The 21,621-nt window shown below is 41.8% G+C and overlaps 1 protein-coding gene across 1 annotated transcript in view; it reads left to right on the top strand.

The window, feature by feature from the left end:
• Positions 1-21,621, top strand: part of LOC140363272 (metabotropic glutamate receptor 7-like) — a 101,808-nt gene that overhangs the window by 26,130 nt on the left and 54,057 nt on the right. Inside the window, exon 2 of the mRNA XM_072449745.1 lies at positions 11,373-11,589. Within this exon, the coding sequence (XP_072305846.1) occupies positions 11,373-11,589 (217 nt within the window). The remainder of the gene's footprint in view (positions 1-11,372; positions 11,590-21,621) is intronic.

The following is a 21,621-nucleotide window of genomic DNA, read 5'->3' as shown; positions in this document are numbered from 1 at the left end:
GTGCATTTTCCGAACGTGCTAAATGCAAATATGAGAATTGGGACAGTCTACACTTCAGAGCGTTGTGAATGCGGTGAAGGAAAACAGCAGCGTAAAACAGCTGTCAGCGTGTTGTTAAATGGCATCTGAATTAATCACAAAGACTCAGCTCAGTTTAGTCTGGATCATTTGCTGAAATGGCCTCAAACAAATGACAGTGCTTAAGGTTTTTATAGTGCTATTAGCCGGTCAGTTGCAGATGTATTTAAAATATCATCAGTTTAACTGTTAAGTCATTCCTTTCCAATGTTTCCTGTTACTAAGTTACTAAGGCAGAAGCGCTACGCAGTTTGAAAACATTATAATGAAATGCATAGTAGGGAATTTAGTTGCCTAAAGTCTGCACCGCTCCACACTTGCTGGAAGTGCAGAGAGAAGCCTGTGGTGAAGTGCAGATCAAAACATGCTAAAAAATTGGGACACGGCACACTTCAGCGGCTCGTCATGAACGCACATTTGAAGTGCACAAGTGCGGGTATTGGGACCAGGCCGATGTCACCATAGACATACTAAAAATAACTCTTCAAACTATTTGAAAAGTACTTTCTACTTCAGTCCAGTTAAAAACAATGTAGTGGAGTAGAAATGACACCTGCTCTCAAATGTACTCTGTTACTTTCCACCACTGTAATAATGTCTGCTTGATTTGTGTAGAATGTGAATACAACTGGCAGGAGTAGAAACATAGAAACAAAAACTAAAAACAAGTAATTTATTATTCATACTTGCCCTTTGCAAATATCTTGTGATCCTGTCTGCTTCTCGGTGCTTCAGTGATTTCACAGCAACGATGTTTGTGCTCCGTATCTTTACAGGCCTGTTTAATGTACTTTATGATTTTTTTTATGGCTATTGACCGTCTCTCCTTCTCCAGTAAAAGGGAAATAAATCACAGCAGGTATGTTTGAGCAAATATTTTCCCGATCATTGCTGGGTCTTTAAAACACATTCTCGGATGACATCTTCAGCGGGCTATTCTGTATTTATGTGTGAGTCTTGAGGGGAAACTCGGGTGCTGTGTAGGGGTTAGAGAGGGGTCTATTGGAAGCCACTGTCATTTCCGTCGCCTCTGTGAAGATTGCCACGAAAAGCTGAGTGGAGCTGACTGATGTCAAGATATACTTAGAAGCTAATCATGCAGCAAATAGAGGCGCTGAGAAGGGTGCAACAGGAAGTGCCTGGCTGCCCTCAATCCTGTTAGAGCATCCAGTGGAAACGTGTTAGCCCTGCCACTCACAGCCTGCTTTGCCACTGCAGGACGCATGCTGCATTGTTAGTTTGTCAGAAATGGCCTTCAAACTAATATGTCCTTTTGACTGTTATACATTTGTCAAAAGGAGTAATCTCTTGGCACTTTTGAAAAGTGGATAGATGTTTTTATACAAGATTGCTCAGCTTATCTTTCTCACATGTAGGGTATATGGCATAGGTGTCCATTTTACATCATTATAATTTCTTTTTCTTTCATTGTACTATATAGGATCCGCTGACGAGCTTTTTCTGTCCTTCATCATTACAGACGCTATAGTCAACACAGACTTTTCTTTCACTATAAACCACATTTTTAAGTAGACTTGTTTTCACTTGATTATTTCTCTTTCTCTGCCAGCCAGTCCTGAATGCAGTGTTCCACTGAAGGAGGGTCTGGGATCAGATGAGTCAGTGCCTTAGACAAACATCTAATTTTAGGACAATCCAAGATGCTTAGTTGTTACACATGTCTATCAAATACAGACGACATCTCCTCTTGAATATCCTCATAACATTCGGAACTATATAGCTAGTGCAGTGCCTGCCTCCCTTGTTGAAGCTACAGAAATCCACGCTGTTTCTCAGTTCTTTTTTTTTTTTTTACTTGTAAACCACATTTGTTTTGACACAAATGGACCATTCTTTTCTCTAATTGCTTGATCACATGAGAATTCATAGAGCGAGGATATATCGACCATACACTTTTGAAATATGCATCTAACTGTTACATTAAATCTATTGCATGTAATTTATTCTTGTTTCATAAATGTATAAGGAAGAATAAGAGATAAGAATAAGAGAGAGAGCGTGAGGCTGGGTAAAGAGAGGAGAGGCAACGTGTTAGAGAACGTTTTTCCCAAACTGACTGATCAGCCCCACGTCTACTAAAAAGGTATTGAAATGCAGTGTAATTTGGACTACGGTTTTGATTCAGTCTGAAAACGTACCTAAAAGTACTAAACTGTTGACAACATGTAGGATCTGCACCTGAACAATGATCAATAACACAATCGGCACGACTATAATTTAAAAAGAATCTGGCAAGACAATTCGTATACAAGGCAATTCAAAGTGTTTCACACAACAGGGAAAAATCCATTCAAATCACAAAGACATGACATCAATCACAAAATAGTGCAAAGAAAATAATTTCAGTCATATGCTGAACAAAACTGTTTTTTAGCTTGGATTTTAACATTGTCAGAGTAGAAGCCTGTCTCACATCTTCAGGAAGACTGTTCCAGATTTTAGCTGCATAAAACTGAAACACAGATTCCCCATGTTTAGTCCTGACTCTGGCACCAGCAGGAGGCCGGTCCATGTTTAGTCCTGACTCTGGCACCAGCAGGAGGCCGGTCCATGTTTAGTCCTGACTCTGGCACCAGCAGGAGGCCGGTCCATGTTTAGTCCTGACTCTGGCACCAGCAGGAGGTCGGCCCATGTTTAGTCCTGACTCTGGCACCAGCAGGAGGCCGGTCCATGTTTAGTCCTGACTCTGGCACCAGCAGGAGGCCGGTCCATGGTAGTCCTGACTCTGGGCACCAGCAGGAGGCCGGTCCATGTTTAGTCCTGACTCTGGCACCAGCAGGAGGTCGGCCCATGTTTAGTCCTGACTCTGGCACCAGCAGGAGGCCGGTCCAAGTTTAGTCCTGACTCTGGCACCAGCAGGAGGCCGGTCCATGTTTAGTCCTGACTCTGGCACCAGCAGGAGGCCGGTCCATGTTTAGTCCTGACTCTGGCACCAGCAGGAGGTCGGCCCATGTTTAGTCCTGACTCTGGCACCAGCAGGAGGCCGGTCCAAGTTTAGTCCTGACTCTGGCACCAGCAGGAGGCCGGTCCAAGTTTAGTCCTGACTCTGGCACCAGCAGGAGGCCGGTCCAAGTTTAGTCCTGACTCTGGGCACCAGCAGGAGGCCTGTCCATGTTTAGTCCTGGCTCTGGCACCAGCAGGAGGCCTGTCCATGTTTAGTCCTGACTCTGGCACCAGCAGGAGGCCGGCCCCTGATGTCCTCAGAGTCTGAGATGGTTCATGTGGCACTAACATGTCTGAGATGTACTTTGGTGCTAGGCCATGGAGAGACTTAAAGTCCATTCTCTGAGCCACAGGAGGCAGTGCAGAGACCTGAGAACAGGACTAATGTGATGATACTTCCTGGTTCTAGTCAGGACTAATGTGATGGTACTTCCTGGTTCTAGTCAGGACCCGAGCAGCAGCGTTCTGGATGTACTGCAGCTGTTTTACAGCTCGTTTGGAGAGGCCAGTGAGCAGGCCGTTACAGTAGTCTAATCTACTGGAGACAAACGCATGGATAAGTCTCTCCAAGTCTGGTTTAGACACTATATTTTTTATATTAGCAAAGTTTTTTAGGTGGCGAAAAGCTGCTGTTTTGACATGGCGGTTAAAATTGGAGTCCATTATTACCCCCAGATTTTGACATCCCCTCTCTCTCTCTCTCTCTGTCTCTGTCTCTCTCTCTCTCTCTCTCTCTCTCTCTCTCTCTCTCTCTTTCTCTCTCTCTCTCTCTCTCTCTGTCTCTCTCTCTCTCTCTCTCTCTCTCTCTCTCTCTCTCTCTCTCTCTCTCTCTCTCTCTCTCTCTTTCTCTCTCTCTCTCTCTCGCACTATTTCACTCACTTGCTCAGTGCAAGCCCAGGAGCAGTGTTTTATTACAATCTGACTCATATTCACTGAGAAATTAATCTAATGAGGAACTAAATTTAGACTCGTCTAAACGCAAAGTTACATGTGGAGCGTGTTTTTTTTTTTAACCCGCCCTGCAGTGAAATGAGAATTTCTAGATCCGACGGGTAACCATTGGGACCGCGGGTCAAAAGACTACCTACACATCACTAGTTCTCTCTGCCTCCGCAAACTTTGAACCAAACTCATACTGTGGATGTGTTAGGGAATAAAAGACCAACAAACACACAAACTTGTTTCAACAGCCTACGTGAAAATTAAAGGCTTATTAGTGGATAAACATTCATAACTCTTGAGTAAAGTTACTCATTTCAATCCTAGAGGGTAGAGTGAAAACATATATAATAACAAAAACAAAAGATGTTTAAAATAATACTACGGCCTAGCTTTAATTGCATATTATTATTACTATCACTGATAATAATAATACTAGACTTCACCGCGCCTGAAATGTCTTGAAGTTCAACGCTTCGGTTGACACAGTCTTTGTGCCCTCTTGGGAACAAACTATACTAAACTACACTTAATAATACTTAAGCGTCAAAAGTAGTCTAAAATGCGAGACATTTGACCATTGTGGTTTACAACATTTACTTAATAGCTGGACATGTAAAGGTTATTTCTTACAGTCATGCTTCCCCTCAGATGGCTTGGATAGATTGCCATTACACCAACTGAGAGAGGCTCATGTTGGGCCATATGTTGCCTGTTTTTCTTCAAATAACATTTTCCCTTGCATGAATCACACCAAATAAGTCATGATAGCTGCAAATGTTACAGTTGCATTTTGACCATCACCAGCAGCAAAGACTAAGGTTCATACTGTAGATGTTGAAAGTTATATAGTATTTCAGACATTAACACATCTTCATCACACTATATCAATTCATAAAGTCTTTTTGTATGAGGATAGCAAAGGAATGGTAAATGGCTTTCTTCTATTTTAAGTTTTTCCTATGTTTTCAACCCCACATTTTACTTATATCTCGGTTTAAATCAAAACAGAGACGAATACTACAAGTGCTACTACTATCATCGTGTCTATTAGAGGGGGTGGTGTGTAATATTATGCAGTAGTGAGTGAGCATTTTGTCAGGAGCAGGATAAATTGGCCGTTCTGCAGTGCTCAATAGCTATCAACAGTGGTTCTGAGTGCTGAATTGACCATTGACAGGTGTGGCACTTGAAAATGATACTGGTCTGTCTGATCCAACATATAATTATCATCGGGTAGGTAGTCTCATGCACGAACAAATAATTAGGGGTATCCAAATATCACTAGCAATTTTATCATTTCAAACATCAGCCTAATTATTGTCTTTTAGCAGCGTTAGTTAAGACTCAGTGTGTCTCTCCCCTCTGCATGTTCCTGGCGTGCAAAAGTGTGAGATCAGCAGAAAAGGCCAAAAGACAAGCTAATTAACTTCACCTGGCATTCCCGCTTACTGCGAATGCCTCTGACCTTTATTCAACCTGTTTTAGCCCTGTCTGTTCTTAAATACTCAGGTTAAAACAGCCATGTTTGGTTTCTCCCTCGACCCTCAGCAGCAGGTTTTTATTCAGGGTGGCGGTGGCGGGTCGATAAAACAGCGTCCCCTATACGAGACCTCAGTGTTTTCTCCCCATCGATCCTGTCGCTCCAGATGTATCGAAGAACGGCAGGCGATTAGCCTCAGACGGTGAACTCTGACCCCGACACACGTGGCAGGTGACAGGCATCAGAGCTGGATAATTGTGAGATTGAAATAGGCATTGGTTGTTGATCATCGATCTTGGTCCCGTACCTGCTTCACTTTGAAGTTATCGGCAGTCAAACGCATCTATTTTAGTAGCACATGTCAAATACTGGGATTGTGTTGCGTTGATATACTGCTTTGAATATATATTGAATCGAAAAAGTGATTGATTTTTTTTTTTGTCACTGGCAATTTAAATAGATGGTATCTAAAACACTTGTAATGTAGAGGTAGAAACATACATGTTTCACAATAATTGCAAATAATTACTATTGTTCATGAATGAAAATCTGAAATGAATGAAATCTGGAATATTTTTTGGGGATCAAGGCAAGTTTATTTGTAGCACATTTCATACACAAGGCAATTCAAAGTGCTTCACACAACAGGAAAAATGCATTCAAATTACAAAGAAATTACACAAATCATAATAAATTTAAGAAAATCCTTTCGGTCACATGCACAGCTAAACAAAACTGTGTTTAGCTTGGATTTGAACACTGTCAGAGTAGAACCTGTCTCACATCTTCAAGACTGTATCAATATTTATAGTTTGTACATTTTCTTTGCATTTTTCTGCAATTTTCTAAGAAACATTTTATGTAGAACTGGTCAAATTTGAGCTATAGAGCTGTTAACATCTTTGACTCATTAATGACACTAAATACTTGTTTCATTCAGTTTTTTTTTTTTAACAATGTTCTCATTTTTAAGAAAAATGCTTTTTTGGTTATTGTATTGAAACTACTCAAAGTAGTTTCAATATTATCATTTATTGTAATATTTTCTGTATATCACACTTCAAAATGCATTATTGTGACAGGCCTAGTTCTTATTCAATATACTAAATGTCAACTGCATAAAACAGATTCTGGAACACCTTTTCTTTCTCTACATTTATTATCTGCGACCCAAAAAAGATTTGTCACATTTAATTAAATTATGCTTTAAAAATGAACTTCTGCCACCCTTTTCATGTAAGCTATTAAAACTGTAAAAACTATTAGATTCAAATCACTATTACTCAGCATTTCTTTGTATTGCGAGGCTTAATCGTCATTGCTGTTTCCTTCCAAAGCAGGTTTAAACCTGGAGGTCAATGTAGTAATTAAAAAGTACAGTTTCTAAGAGTGACTGTTTGTAGTGAGAGATGTAGGTTCCTAAAAAAAGAAATTATATTAGAATGGGTACAAGCCCTTCGACAAAATGAAAAGACATTGTAATTTAAACTGTTTCCTGCAGCAAAACGCTCTGTGAGGACAGTGTTGAAGAACTCAGGATACGTGATTGAATGAAACCTTAACACCTTTTGACTTTGAGTGTCTCTGCTGAATTTTAGATTTGATAGATCTACTCTGTAATGTCCCACGCACTTTTGGGAGAGAGCAGACTTTTTAAATGCAAATCAATGTTACATCTGCTCTACCATTACCGTGCTCTGCTCCATTTTTGATCGTGTTCTCTCAATGTTAAAGTTGTGATTTAGCTTGTTAGAACGAGCCATGTTCAGCTGTGTATTCGTGGATTTGAAGTGCAGAACAGATTTTCTCACTATTGCTCTTACAGTGGATGTAGATCTGTGGGAAGAGAATTGCCCTCTAATGAAGAGTTTGATGGCTTAATACCCACGTCTTGCATTGAATACTGTGAGGCACTGGTCAATGTGTAATGCTGGCTTTACCCTTAATACGAGTCTGGTCCGGTTCAGTGCGAGCTGTTACAATAGCCTCTGAGCAGGTGTGGGGGAGGGGCCAGTCTGCTTAAAGGATCCACAAGTCTAATTTTCCACCACACAAAGTCAAATATGCCACAGTCCAGCGTGGTCAAGGCAAGTAACCACAAGAGCCACATCTCTGCAAATTGTTCTAGAGCTTGTTCTAGAGCTACGGCTACAGAAATATTTTACTGAAAATGTAAAAAGCACATCATATTTTAGGACTGGACATTGCCCAATACCTCACGAGACAATACATATCCCAATAACCGTAGGTTGATACAATACATGCCCTTATGGGTGTATCTTAACGATGAATCTTCATTGTTCAACTAAAATGTAGTTTTGAAGCTGAAGTGAAGCTGTTTAAGAATCCTGCCGGAGTTTATTTGTGTACAAAAGAGTGTGTTCATCAAAGACACTAAATTTATACATTCTCCGTGTCATTTTCATAGAACTGCGACTCAATTACAGTCATAATACTTATTTTCTCAGTTCTTGCTTTGGAATCTATGTAAAGACCAGTTAACGGTTATTCAATTGCTAAGTTTGTTCACATTTATTTCAAGAATCAATTATTTGCGATTAATTGATTAACTTGTTGCAGACCTAATCGTAAGCACACAATTGGAAAAAGATACCGCCCTTTGCCTTCTTCTGCAACTGCTACCACACCTACGACTCTAAATACTCCCATTACAAACACTAGAACTACCACTATTAATATTAAATCATTGCTGCTAAATGGCACCCGAGTTGACCCAGCACATGTCACTTTCCACCACTTCTTTTGGCTGCTTTAAAATAATTAATTTTTTCTGACAACTCAAAACATCTTGGCTCTCTCCTGCTGCTCCTCAATTTGTCAGCTCTGAGCGCTTGACCCCGTTTGAGTGCCGGGTCAAAGCTATCTTTCTGCCTGCGTGAGGATGAAGAAGTCTCATCGGTGAACTGCGGTGTCCTGGATCCCGGCTCTCCCCTGCCTCTGCCACGTCTGATCGCTCTAACACACACAGATACGCTCTTCAGATCAGCATCGATAGGCCCGGTGCATTGTGGGAAAGGCAGAATAATGTATGTGAATGTGTGTATACCAGCTTGACTAACAGAAAAGGGCAGCGAGATAGACTGAGAGTGATTGAAGTGTGATTGAAGAATCGGGGTCAGAAGAGGCAGATGAGATGGTCTGCTTCAGAATAAATCACTAGATGTAGTAGTAAATATTTTAATTTGGGAAGATGTTACTCAAATTATTTGTTGTCTCCACACAGCAATGGACAGGGATATTGTATGAGAATGAAGATGAACTGGTGGAAAACAGGACCTGTATCTATTCAGTTAGTAGTTAGTAATGACTAAAGAGTAGTAGCAGCATTGGTAAAACAGATCTGGAACACTCTCTGGAAATAAGAGATTGCCCAACATTGCTCAGCTTTAAAACTCAACTCAAACTGTGGCTGAAATCAAACCAGTCATGTTGATCACGAGCCAAAATTAAACGTTTTAACATTTCCTTGTGTTGTGCTAATCTCCTATTTGTAGGTAGTATTTTTTTTGTTACCTGTTTAGGGACTGTGGATGTAAGCTTTGTAGCTATAATCCGTCATATTCACATTTGTTCTATACAGATGTTCATTAATGTACATTGTCCCTATTTAATTAATAAATACATATAAACCAGTGAAACAGTTATATTTGAAAAGATATTTAGGATTGTGGAACAAAATACAACAAGTCGGTGTAATCCCTCATTCGTCCAGGCGTGTTCCATAGTAGAAAAAGCTTCAGTTGTAGTCATCTGGACTCAGTTTGAAAAAATAGACGCTTTGACTCTCATCCAAGAGTCATTGTCAATAAAATAATTTAGATCGAGAACTCCGATATTAATACTGTTCTGTGGTAAGACCCGCCCATTGGGAGGAGCCTTCCTGAAGTAGAAAGAGTTGTTTGTTTCAACAGAAACTCCCCCCTTGTATCTACCGAGCTAGCCTATTCAGAATCTTAATGGGCTATTAGAATCCTCTTTGTCTTTGTGAGACACAAAAAACAGAGCAATGTAGTTTATTCGATCCAATGCAGTGAAGAAAGCTGTAAAGAACGGTACATAGGTGAGACAAAACAGCCTCTACACAAGAGGCTCTATCAGCACAGAAGAAATACTAGTTCAGGACCTCAGAGCGCCGTGCATCTCCATCTTGAAGCCTCTAATCACTCGTTTGAAGACGGTGAGGTGAAGGTTTTAAGCAGGGAGAAAAGATGGTTTGAAAGAGGAGTCAAGGAAGCTATTTTTGTTAAAAAAGAAAGACCTTCTTTAAACAGAAATGGAGGGCTAAGGTTTAATCTTCCTGTTATTTATAATGGGTTACTGAACCCCTGGAAAGGTAGAGGACCAGGACCAGGACATTTAGATGCTAATCAGGTACTCAGGGTGTTTGAGCCAGGGTCTCACTAAGACAAAGAGGTTTTAACAGCCCATTAAGATTCTGAATAGGCTAGCTCGGTAGATACAAGGGGGGAGTTTCTGTTGAAACAAACAACTCCTTTTACTTCAGGAAGGCTCCTCCCAATGGGTGGGTCTTACCACAGAACAGTATTAATATAGGAGTTCTCGATCTAAATTCTTTTATTGACAATGACTCTTGGATGAGAGTCGAATTGTCTATTTTTTCAAACTGAGTCCAGATGACTACAACTGAAAAAATACAACAAGACATTTACAATGACCGACTTTCCTGCTAAAAAGTGGGGTGTAAAAACAATGCTTCTTGATATGTATCTAAGTATATATAATATCTAAGTGTCCTCCACTGCAGCTCCTCTGATAATCTCACTGCCATTATCTTCAACATATTTGTGTCTAGACTTCCCAATGGCTCACTCCAGTGAGCACTACTCAGCAGTATTTACCAACACTGTCACAGTAAATTACACACAATAGTACTTACAAGGTACCAAAGGTCAACTTAAAGTAAAATTGGCTTTTAATTATGCATATCCTAATACAGTTTTAGTTTTTTCACAAGTTGTGTGAAAGTAAAATCTTTTTTGAGGCATTGTTATTTAGAAAACATTATGCTCTTGAACAGAACAGACATGATGAGAGCAGATTGTGTTAAAACAAACCAGATTTTGGCATCCCAATGCAAACTGGAAAGGCCTAGTTCTTATGTAATAGGAAAAACCCATTAATTTCCCAAAGTATTAATTAATTTATTATTTCTATGGTGTTCAAAGTAAGTAATTAATACTTAATTTAATAGATTATATTGAAATAATGAATATGAATTTGTTTTTGACTTTTACTTTTGTGAACTATAAGATATGAAAGCATATTAAACTAAGCTTGCCAGCGTGATGAAACAGTGTTAGGAGAATCCATCTTGTTAGGCTCCCACTACTACATTTGATTATGTTAGGGCCCGATTCCCCAGCAGTGCAGAGACAAACAAACAAATCAAAACCAAGACAGCGACAGTGACATACGTTCTTTGGCTTAGTTTTGCACAAATATGGACCATTAAAACGTGCACATAGAATCATTTTTTGCATTTGTGGACGGGAAAGATGTTTATGTTTCTCTCAACTGAATTAAACAAATGTTTTATTTCTCTGCTTCTTCCGCTGTTGTGACACTTTCATGAATTAGTGTGAAACATTTATTTATAACGTTCCAATTGCTTTCAGCAAGAGTCTTTCCAGATTGATGTGGGAAGAATTCAATTCAGAGTTCTACATGACATGAACCAGGTTATTTTAAAGCTGCACTGTGTAAGATTTCTGGTGGCAGGCATGACAACTGCATGTATCCATGGACATTTTTCGTGCCACAAAAAAAACCTAGAAAGAAATGCAATTATTTCAGACTTTTTCCTGCTTTTCAAATGTTAAAATAAATGTTTCTCTGGCTGATAGTTGTTTTGTTTGTCCCTGTGAAGATCCCTCAAATAAGCTACGCCTCAACAGCTCCAGAGTTGAGTGACGATCGGCGGTATGACTTCTTCTCTCGAGTGGTTCCTCCGGACTCGTTCCAGGCCCAGGCCATGGTGGACATCATCAGATCCATGGGCTGGACCTACGTCTCTACTGTTGCCTCTGAGGGGAGCTATGGAGAGAGGGGAGTGGAGGCCTTCACACAGCTGTCCAAGGAAGCAGGTATGTGCCAAACGGAGGACGGGTAAACAGATCTCTCTGAATACTGCGTAATATTTCAACCAACAATTTTTAAAAAGCCGTTATATCATGAAAAACACCCATCCTGACTATGGAGTAGGCTTACCTCTACTCTGACCTGACTTGCTACTTCGCTCAGTGGTGGACAAGTCACCACGCTTTGCCTGCACAGCATGACAAAACATATCTCTCTTCATGAAAAGCTGGTAATGTGCCCTCCACTAGAAATGTAATGAGTAAATATACTCATGCAGTGTTGGGTAAGTTACTTTAAGTTACACATTTTATATTACATTACAGTGCTAATAATGTTATATAGTTTGTTTGCAATATTACTGTCCCAAAAATGTAACTAGGTTCTACTAATTTGGTTACTTTTAAGTTACTTTGGTAAACAATTGATGAATAAATGTTTGTCCATTATTGAAGTAACTCAAAAGTATCACTAATTAGTATAACTCGGTTACATTTTTGGGACAGTAATATTAAAATACAAATATATAAACTCTCTGGTGCAGAATTCTAGCGTCCTCTTAAGGCTCATTTATACATTCAAGACGCATAAGGCTATGCATAGAGGTTTCTGTCTGTCCTCTGTGCAGTTTTGTCAGTTTTTTGGTCTATGTAGGATATGTGCTCACAGGTTATGGATGCATAGCAACGGAGCTGTACAGGCCACTGGCCACTGGAAACAGTAGTGAGCATAGTTCATCATAGTTCCCCCTCTACCAGGGGCCGGGTAGATTGAGAGTTCTGCGCAGTATCTTTTATGTTTATCCACCACCACAATGTCTGGTTGGGGTTTCCAGTCCTTACTCTCAGGGGCCTCTGCACAGCCTACTCCTTGGGTCTTGTCTGGTGTGGTAGATCTGGGCTTTCACACTCACTAGTCCAGGGTGCTGGATTTGGGATGGAACCCTCCATGCATGGTCAGGAGCTCTCGTGTCTTAACATCTTAAGTCTGTATCGCTTCCTTTGGCCACCAGATCATATACCTGCAGGGTATCTGATCACTGGCAGGGTGTAGCTGTTTATTGCCCGGGAATTTCTTGTCATTGAGCTGGCTTCTGAGGAGTTGCCTCACTCGTTGTAGGTATTTGGCTATTGCTGCTTTCCTCTTCGAGGTTACCATTTGCCTGTGGTATTCCAAGGTACTTATAATCCTCCTCAATGTCTGCTATTGTTCCTTCTGTGTGGACTAATTTCCCTCTCTTTGTCACCATCTTACTACACTTCTCAAGCCAAATGACATATAGTGAAGGACAGTGAAATTCCTGAAGAGAAAACCAACAAAACCAACAGCAACCAGGAGGAGGAGATTTATTTTATATTTTTTTAAACATTTATTTGGATCCCCATTAGCGCCCTCAAAGCTTTTTCCATTCTTCCTGGGGTTAAAAACCCTCCAATTGCATTAATCACATATTATGTTGGATTATGTTGCAGCTTGATCGAAACAACAGCAAAAATAACCACAATGTAAATTAGAATAGAGTGGGTCAATGCTAAAAACATATGTTAAATATACAAGATACATTTAATGGAACTTACATGCTGCCATTATCGTTCTGCTGAAGAATAACCTTGTGATAGTTTTCTTATTTAATTTGCCACCAATCTGGAACCAATAAAGGCTAGGTTACATTAAACCACTGAAAATAATACATATACATTATGTAATGATATAAAAACATAATAAATGAAAAAAATACAGTAAGAACACAATCTTTTCTTGTCCTAATGGCTCCCAAAAAATAAGGTGTATCTCTGAATTAAATGTGGTAAAATGACTATTCCTGTATGCGGTGGAGCATACTTATCCTCTCACTGTATATTATATGTGTCTTTTCCCAGTAAAAGATCGATCTCAATTGCGTTTCCAATTCAGGTTCAAACTCTGTTGTTTTAGCTCGATGAATTATTGATCTGTTTGCTAACTCCAGTCCTCTAGTGAGTTGTGAGAGTGGAGGCCGTGAATATGGCCTGCAGAGGAGAAGCAATACTGCTAATAATATTCACACTTTTATCATTTTATAAGAGAATAACTTTTTTTTCCCCAGTAGACTTTTGTAAAGTCAAGTCAAGTCGTTTTGAAGGCTAATATTGCTGATATTTTATATGTTCTGGTCACTGTTCTGAAAATCACTAGATATTGTTGTTCCCATTTTACTTTGGACACCTGAAACCATTCTAGTCAGTTTTTTGAGAATGTTATACATTTTGTACATATTTGATATATTTTTGTTCTGCTGCCTCTTGGGCAGGTCAACATTGTAAATGAGAATTGAGTCCCAATGGTTCAGACATAAACATAAACATAAAAAAGGTCCATTAACTATGAAGTAATATTAGTGGCGGTTGTTGGAACAGTACATTAGTAAGATGTAGAGTTTTAACAGTAAGATTACAAGATTACAAGGACTTACATTGAGAGTAATTGAAGAAAATGCTATATCCAGTCAAAACAACAGATTAATCAGGTCATTTTGAAAGCCCTCTGAATTAAATTGTATTATCTTTCATAATTTTTCAAAGCTTCGGCTAACCATGCAGTGGTGTGTACAAAGCAGTTGGACTTTACATATTTTGTATTTGAAAAGGATCAACTCTTGCTTTTGGGGACAAACGGCGCAACAGGATTAGAGTGAACTGACTTGGAGAGGAGCTGCAGAATCCTACTCAGCCTCATGTTCGGGTCGTGTAACATTAATGACAATTGTTGCAGAGCTAATTATCCGAATGAAGCAAAACTTTTACATTTGAATGTGGATTTGGAGAGGTTAGAGTGAGGAAAATAATAAAAACTGATTTGCATTTATGTTTTATGTTTTTTTGCTTGCTGTCAGTGGTGGGAATTAATTGGACACTTTAATGGAGCAATTTGTTAACATTTTGTAAAAGATTTTGGTGCTTGTTACAGAATTGTGAGAGGAATGCAGTAATTTTGTGTAATTGTGATAATTGCGCTAACAGCAATGATTAATCAAATAGTATAAGTAAAAATGAAAAAGAAAATGCTAATGACAATGGTAGTTTACTGCTGTGCAATTGAGAAAAACATCTCTCTTTTAACAGCTTTTTACTTCCCTTAATTTTGGTATATTCTAATCAGTAGTATTAGTACAGAAGGGTATCCACCAATGCCTTTGGTTGAAGTATGCCCAGGACACATAAACTAATAATCTTGTGGGATCCGATGTCCCTACTGCCACTTGACCATTCTCTCTGACCGCTGAACGATGTGTGCACAGTAATGCACCGAAAACCTCTGAAATGAGAAAGCTAACGACATCCCCGCGGCTCTGCTCCAGTCCACATTAATATTTTACTGCTGCGTCCATGTCCACTGTGATCTCTCATTAAAACTTCAGCACCTGTTTGTGCCTGCATTTACATCGCTACGGAGATGGATTATACTGCAGCCGCAAAAAACAACCAGGTTCAATGCTTTTCACCTTATTTTTTACACCTGGGATCCTCAGAGTTATGATCCACACAAGAGAAGCAATAGAAAATATGGTCATTTTCAAGTGGCATATTCAGAAATCAGGATAAAAACAAAAGGAAGATGCCGATGCTAGACCAGGACTAGAGTATTGGACTGAAACAGAACTAATACAGAACTAAACCAGGAATGAAGCAGGACTAATCCGAGACTAAATCACAAGAAATTCAGGACTGCTCCAGGATTAAACATGAGCAAGTATGTAAAAAGGGCGGTTAATTTAGGACCAATCTCGGACTAAAGCTACATATAAACCAGACTGAACTTAACATACCACAACTGGGGCCATTCTGCTCTATCATTTACACTGATGAAATCCTCTGAGGCATAGTCACTGTTAGTTTGCAAAGAGCTGTTAATACAAATGTGTGTTATTTGCACAGAGGAAATCTCCATTACCCAAGGCCAAGATATCTTTAATAAACACAAATTATGAAATGTCATATGGAGCAACTCCCGGCCTTATTCAAGGGAAGCGTTCTGCACCAAAATATTTGGGAAATAGTGAAGATTTTTATGAACACCAATCAGCCATAAGATTGTGACCACTTACAAGTGAACATTTTACTGTTTAGAATCAGAAAAAGTGACGAGTACTAATGAGTTCAATGTGTCAAAATTAAATGTTTAAATGCACAGTGAATTAATTGAATGGTCAATGAATTACTTAAATGTGTCAATAAATACTTTAGGTGCAGGCTCTGTGTGTGAAGCACCATAAGCCGCCAGCAGGTTCAGCAAGAACAGGGAATGGACCATCAAACCTCCGCTGTACAGGGAGAAATAGTAGCTAATAGACCGCTTCACACTCGAAGCCTGCACCGCTCCACAGCTCTGACTCTGCTGTGCCCACTGCTGGATGGACTGGACCGGAGCAGTCCCGCCCTCTGAGTTTGATGAGTGAGTCTGACAGATACCATAAAATCATGAATTAATCAAACAGATATTTTTTTATGTTAAGCTTGAAATGTTTCTTTAAATTATGTATTGACACATTTAATTAATTGACTGTGCGTGCAATTAATTCATTGTAAATGTAATTAATTAAATGTTCCTTATTAATTAATCATTAAATAATTAATTGTTAATTTAAACAATTTATTTTGGCACAATGATACGTACTGGGTTTAGTTGCAATTGCTTTGTTTTATGTCATTGATTGTGGGGAGTTTTTCTGTCAGAGACAAGAAAGAGCTAGTGAAGAGAGCTGGGTCAGTGCCATGAGGGAGTGGTGTCTGTGCTGGAGATGAAGGCCATCATCTCCATGGGATTGTAGCTGCTCAGAAAAGGAGGAGTGACCATCTCCTCTCCCTGAGCAGCAGAACAGAATCATTTAGAAGGTCTTTTATCCCGGCAGGAATTAGGCTGCAAAATGCCAAAATACTGAATCAATGTGAATGGGGAAGCAGAGTTTTAATAACAGCGACACTGGCCTCTGTTCTTTTCAATATTATTTATCAACTTTGTATGCTAACACTTATCGGATGTTCTACTTTGTAAATCCAGATTACTGAACACATCTATATAACTATCTATGTCTGGGTTAGAACATGTACAAAACTGCAGTGATATTAACATTTCCAAACGTCATTGTAATACGAAGGTAAAAAGCTTGATACTTTTTGGATAAAACCACAATAAAAACCCATGTAATAAACTGGTTCTGTTTATGTATTGTACTATGTGTAATTAATTGCTGCTGTTTGAAAGGAGTCAGGACACACATACATAGGGGACTAATGCTTGTTGGAGGGGTCATGGCTCATAATGTCACGTCCACCTACAAACCATATTGTGTGTTTTCAGTGTACAAGCTCTGATGTAGAACAAGCATGCATATTATTGACTTGTTCTCGCTGATCTCTGAGCCCTTCAGTGTTTTAGTCGTGTGCATTTGGCTCTGTGCTCTGTATGTGCTTGCAGTGAAATGTCAGATGCATTAGTAGGATTCTCGCTTCACCACTTCAAGGAGAAGCCATCTCGCAAAAACTAATGCAATATGGCCAGCCATTACCTCGAGCTGAAATGCGAGTGATGGTCAGGCTGTATTGATCTGGGCTCCTCTTTTCTCTGGCTTGTCTGCTATGTTTAGGCATTGTTCCACTGCACGCACCATCCTCCGTCTTTGCTGCAGGTGAAGCCGGCGGAGATTAATCGTGTTTGTACTTTTGGTGCCTGTCTTGGACCACAGCCAAGTGATGGAGTTCAGTTTTTCCCTATTTGATACAAAAGACTAGCATTTGAAGAAAACCTCCCACATTGTGTACCACGGAGGAATTGATTGCACAGAGATGCCAGCACGATGAGTTCTTGGATGTGGTCGGGCCATGGAGAAAATGTTTTAGACTATAGGGATTATGACTTTGCAGCAAACACTAAAATGGACTTGCATTCTTCCGCGACCCCTCTCCTGCCCACTGTTCCCCTGGTGGAACAACACATACACTGTCACCTTATATGACTGCTGTTGGGAAGTCGAAATGATAAATATAATTGCTGTATTATAGCTTCCCCTGTGGCTTGAGTTCCAAGTGTGTAGGTGTGTGTCTAATCCACTTGTATTAGCGGAAGGAAGGAACTTACATATTTTCTCAGCGTGCATCTAACAACAATATTGTTTCTTCAGGGAAAAGGAAAAAGGTCAACAGTGCACATGTATAAAAGTCATAACATTAGGACCCCCAGCATAATATTCAGTATTTTATCATAATATGCCAGTAATTTGAGTTAGCATTATTGTGTAGACTTTATTGGGATTATGTTAAGTGTTTGGTTTGCTGCTGTAGCCGATAACCGATAGCAATACTTAGAAAAAATATATAAATTAAGTTGAAGAAAATACAAAAATAACAATAATACATTAAGTTAATTTTTAATAAATTAATTATTAAAAAAGTATAAATTAAGGATTATAAATCTATTTTATTTAACTAAATAGAGACTTTAATGATCGTGAAGGAAATTCTAATACTGCTGCAGAAACGTTTTCACTTTCAGGTCAGGAGGACACAGCTGGAGGCTCACTATACAGTACTGGGCTTTTTGGGTTGATGGGGAATACATGAGTGGCCTGATATGAAGACCTGTAACACCCCACAACAGCACAGCCTGAGGCTGTCAAACCATCACAACTTCATATAAAGCCAGTGTTCCTGCAGGGTTTTGTCTGATGGCATGGCAATATATATATATATATATATATATATATATATATATATATATATATATATATATATATATATATATATATGGCATGAATGTCACCCTATGTCTGGTGTTTTGAAGTGAATTTGGAAAGTAGAGTGATAAATTGAATTGCTGCATTATAGTTTCCCTGGTGGCTCGAGTTTCAAGTGTAGGTGTGTGTCTAATCCACCCAGAGCTCCATTTAAAAGGATTTGGACTTCTGTAAGAAAAATGAGGGTGAAAGTAGATTTCTCAGCTGGCAGTGTGTTTTTAAAGGTGACGGCACCAGGGATGAATAATTGAGGCCGTTAATACGGAGCATGACCTATTGCACAGAGACAGATAAGGCAGGACCTGCCCAGAGGCTAATGAATTCAACCACTAGAGTCACTCTGCACCCTCTGATACCCAAATACAATGTCAGGCTGAAGGTTAAAGGTGTTTCTTTGGCGTCATTAGGGTAAATAAATTGGCTTTCCTTGAACAACATTTAATGGATGCTGTATCAGTTAAGTGAAAAATCAAAATGTAACAGAAACAAAACTGAGTCTAAATTAAGGCTAATTTAATTCATGAATAAGATCAGCCTTTTCTCAGTATTTTCCTTTCATCAGGGTGAGTATACACTTGCACAAACACCACTTTAAAATAGTGAATAAACTGGGTCTAAGCCTAGACTAACCAGAGCTAAACCAAGACTAGAGCAGAACCAAAGTAAGTCTACATCAGAATTAATATGAACACACCCTTGAAAAAAATATTGTTTCGGATTGAGAACCCTCTCCTTGAACCGACACCTTAACGTGGTGGAGGGGTTTGAGTGCCCGAATGATCCCGGGAGCTATGTTGTCGGGGGCTTCATGCCCCTGGTAGGGTCTCCCAAGGCAAACAGGTCCTAGGTGACGGGTCAGACAAAGATCGGTTCAGAAGCCCCCTATGATGACAACACAAACAAGGCAGTTTACGTCGCCCGGATCGGCGTCACCGGGGCCCCATCCTGGAGCCAGGCCTGGGATGGGTGCTCCATGGCGAGCGCCTGGTGGCCGGGTCTTACCCCACGGGGCCCGGCCGGGCACAGCCCGAAAGAGCGACGTGGGGCCGCCCTCCCGTGGGCCCACCACCCGCAGGAGGATCCATAAGGGGCCGGTGCAGAGAGATCTGGGCGGCAGTCGACGGCAGGGGCCTCGGCGACCAGATCTCCAGACACGGAGACTAACTCTGGGGACATGGAATGTCACCTCGCTGGGGGGGAAAGAGCCTGAGCTTGTGCGGGAGGTTGAGCGATACCGACTAGATATAGTTGGCCTCACCTCCACGCACAGTTTGGGCTCTGGAACCCATGTCCTCGAGAGGGGCTGGACGCTCCACTTCTCTGGTGTTGCCCGCGGGGAGAGGCGGCGGGCTGGTGTGGGCTTGCTTATAGCCCCTCAGCTCAGCCGCCACGTGTTGGAGTTTACCCCGGTGAACGAGAGGGTCGCGTCCCTCCGCCTTCGGGTGGGGGACAGGTCTCTCACTGTTGTGGCGGCCTACGGGCCGAACAGCAGTGCAGAGTACCCGGCCTTCTTGGAGTCCTTGGGAGGGGTACTGGACAGTGCACCGTCAAACGAACAGCGGTGTTCAGTTATTGGACTTCTGTGCTAGCCACGGATTGTCCATAACGAACACCATGTTCAAGCACAAGGGTGTCCATCAGTGCACATGGCACCAGGACACCCTAGGCCGGAGGTCAATGATCGACTTTGTTGTCGTGTCATCAGACCTGCGGCCGCGTGTCTTGGACACTCGGGTGAAGAGAGGGGCAGAGTTGTCAACCGATCACCACCTGGTGGTGAGTTGGATCCGCTGGCGGAGGAGGAAGCCGGACAGACTTGGCAGACCCAAGCGCATTGTGAGGGTCTGTTGGGAACGTCTAGTGGAGCCCTCTGTCAGTAGGGTATTCAACTCGCACCTCCAAGAGAGCTTCTCCCATGTCCCGGGGGAGGCTGGGGACATTGAGTCCGAGTGGACCATGTTCTCCGCCTCCATTGTTGATGCGGCTGCTCGGAGCTGTGGTCGCAAGGTCTCCGGTGCCTGTCGTGGCGGCAACCCCCGAACCCGGTGGTGGACACCGGAAGTAAGGGATGCCGTCAGACTGAAGAAGGAGGCCTATCAGGCCACTCTGGCTTGTAGGTCTCCGGAGGTCATCGACGGGTATCGGCAGGCCAAGCGAGCCGCGGCTCGTGCTGTCGCAGAGGCAAAAACCCGGGCCTGGGAGGAGTTCGGGGAGGCCATGGAGGAGGACTATCGATCGGCACCAAAGAAATTCTGGCAAACCGTCCGGCGCCTCAGGAGGGGGGAGCAGTGTCTCACCAACACCGTTTACGGTGCGGGTGGAGGCCTGCTGACCTCGACTGGGGATGTCGTCGGACGGTGGAAGGAATACTTTGAGGATCTCCTTAATCCCTCAGTCACGTCTTCCGAAGAGGAAGTAGAGACCGGGGACTCGGAGGCTGGCTCATCCATCACCCATGCTGAAGTCACTGAGGTTGTTCGCAAACTCCTCGGTGGCAGGGCTCCGGGGGTGGATGAGATCTGCCCTGAGTACCTAAAGTATCTGGATGTTGTAGGACTGTCTTGTTTGACACGTCTCTGCAACATCGCGTAGCGTTCGGGGACCGTGCCTCTGGACTGGCAGACCGGGGTGGTGGTCCCTCTGTTCAAGAAGGGGGACCGGAGGGTGTGTTCCAACTACAGAGGGATCACACTCCTCAGCCTCCCGGGTAAGGTCTATTCCAAGGTACTGGAGAGGAGAATCCGACCGATAGTCGAACCTCGGATTCAGGAGGAGCAGAGTGGTTTTCGTCCCGGTCGTGGAACACTGGACCAGCTCTATACCCTCCATCGGGTGCTTGGTTCTCGACCGGAAAAAGGTGGCTTGCCCTCTCCAGGTGGGTGGGGTGTCCTTGCCCCAAGTGGAGGAGTTCAAGTATCTCGGGGTCTTGTTCACCAGTGAGGGAAGGATGGAGCGTGAGATCGACAGGCGGATCAGTGCAGCGGCTGCAGTGATGCAGTCGCTGCATCGGACCGTTGTGGTGAAGAGGGAGCTGAGCCGAAAGGCAAAGCTCTCTATTTACCGGTCGGTCTACGTTCCTACCCTCACCTATGGTCATGAGCTTTGGGTAGTGACCGAAAGAACAAGATCGCGGATACAAGTGGTCGAAATGAGTTTCCTCCGCCGTGTGGCTGGGCGCTCCCTTAGAGATAAGGTGAGGAGCTCGGCCACACGGGGGGAGCTCGGAGTAGAGCCACTGCTCCTCCACATCGAGAGGAGCCAGCTGAGGTGG

Source organism: Eucyclogobius newberryi, unplaced genomic scaffold, assembly GCF_026437365.1.
Source record: "Eucyclogobius newberryi isolate DKJ021-1_F unplaced genomic scaffold, fEucNew1.0.hap1 SCAF_17, whole genome shotgun sequence".
Classification (NCBI taxonomy): Eukaryota; Metazoa; Chordata; class Actinopteri; order Gobiiformes; family Gobiidae; genus Eucyclogobius; species Eucyclogobius newberryi.
Note: the sequence above shows the minus strand (reverse complement) of the source record. Positions and strands in the feature narration are given on the sequence as shown.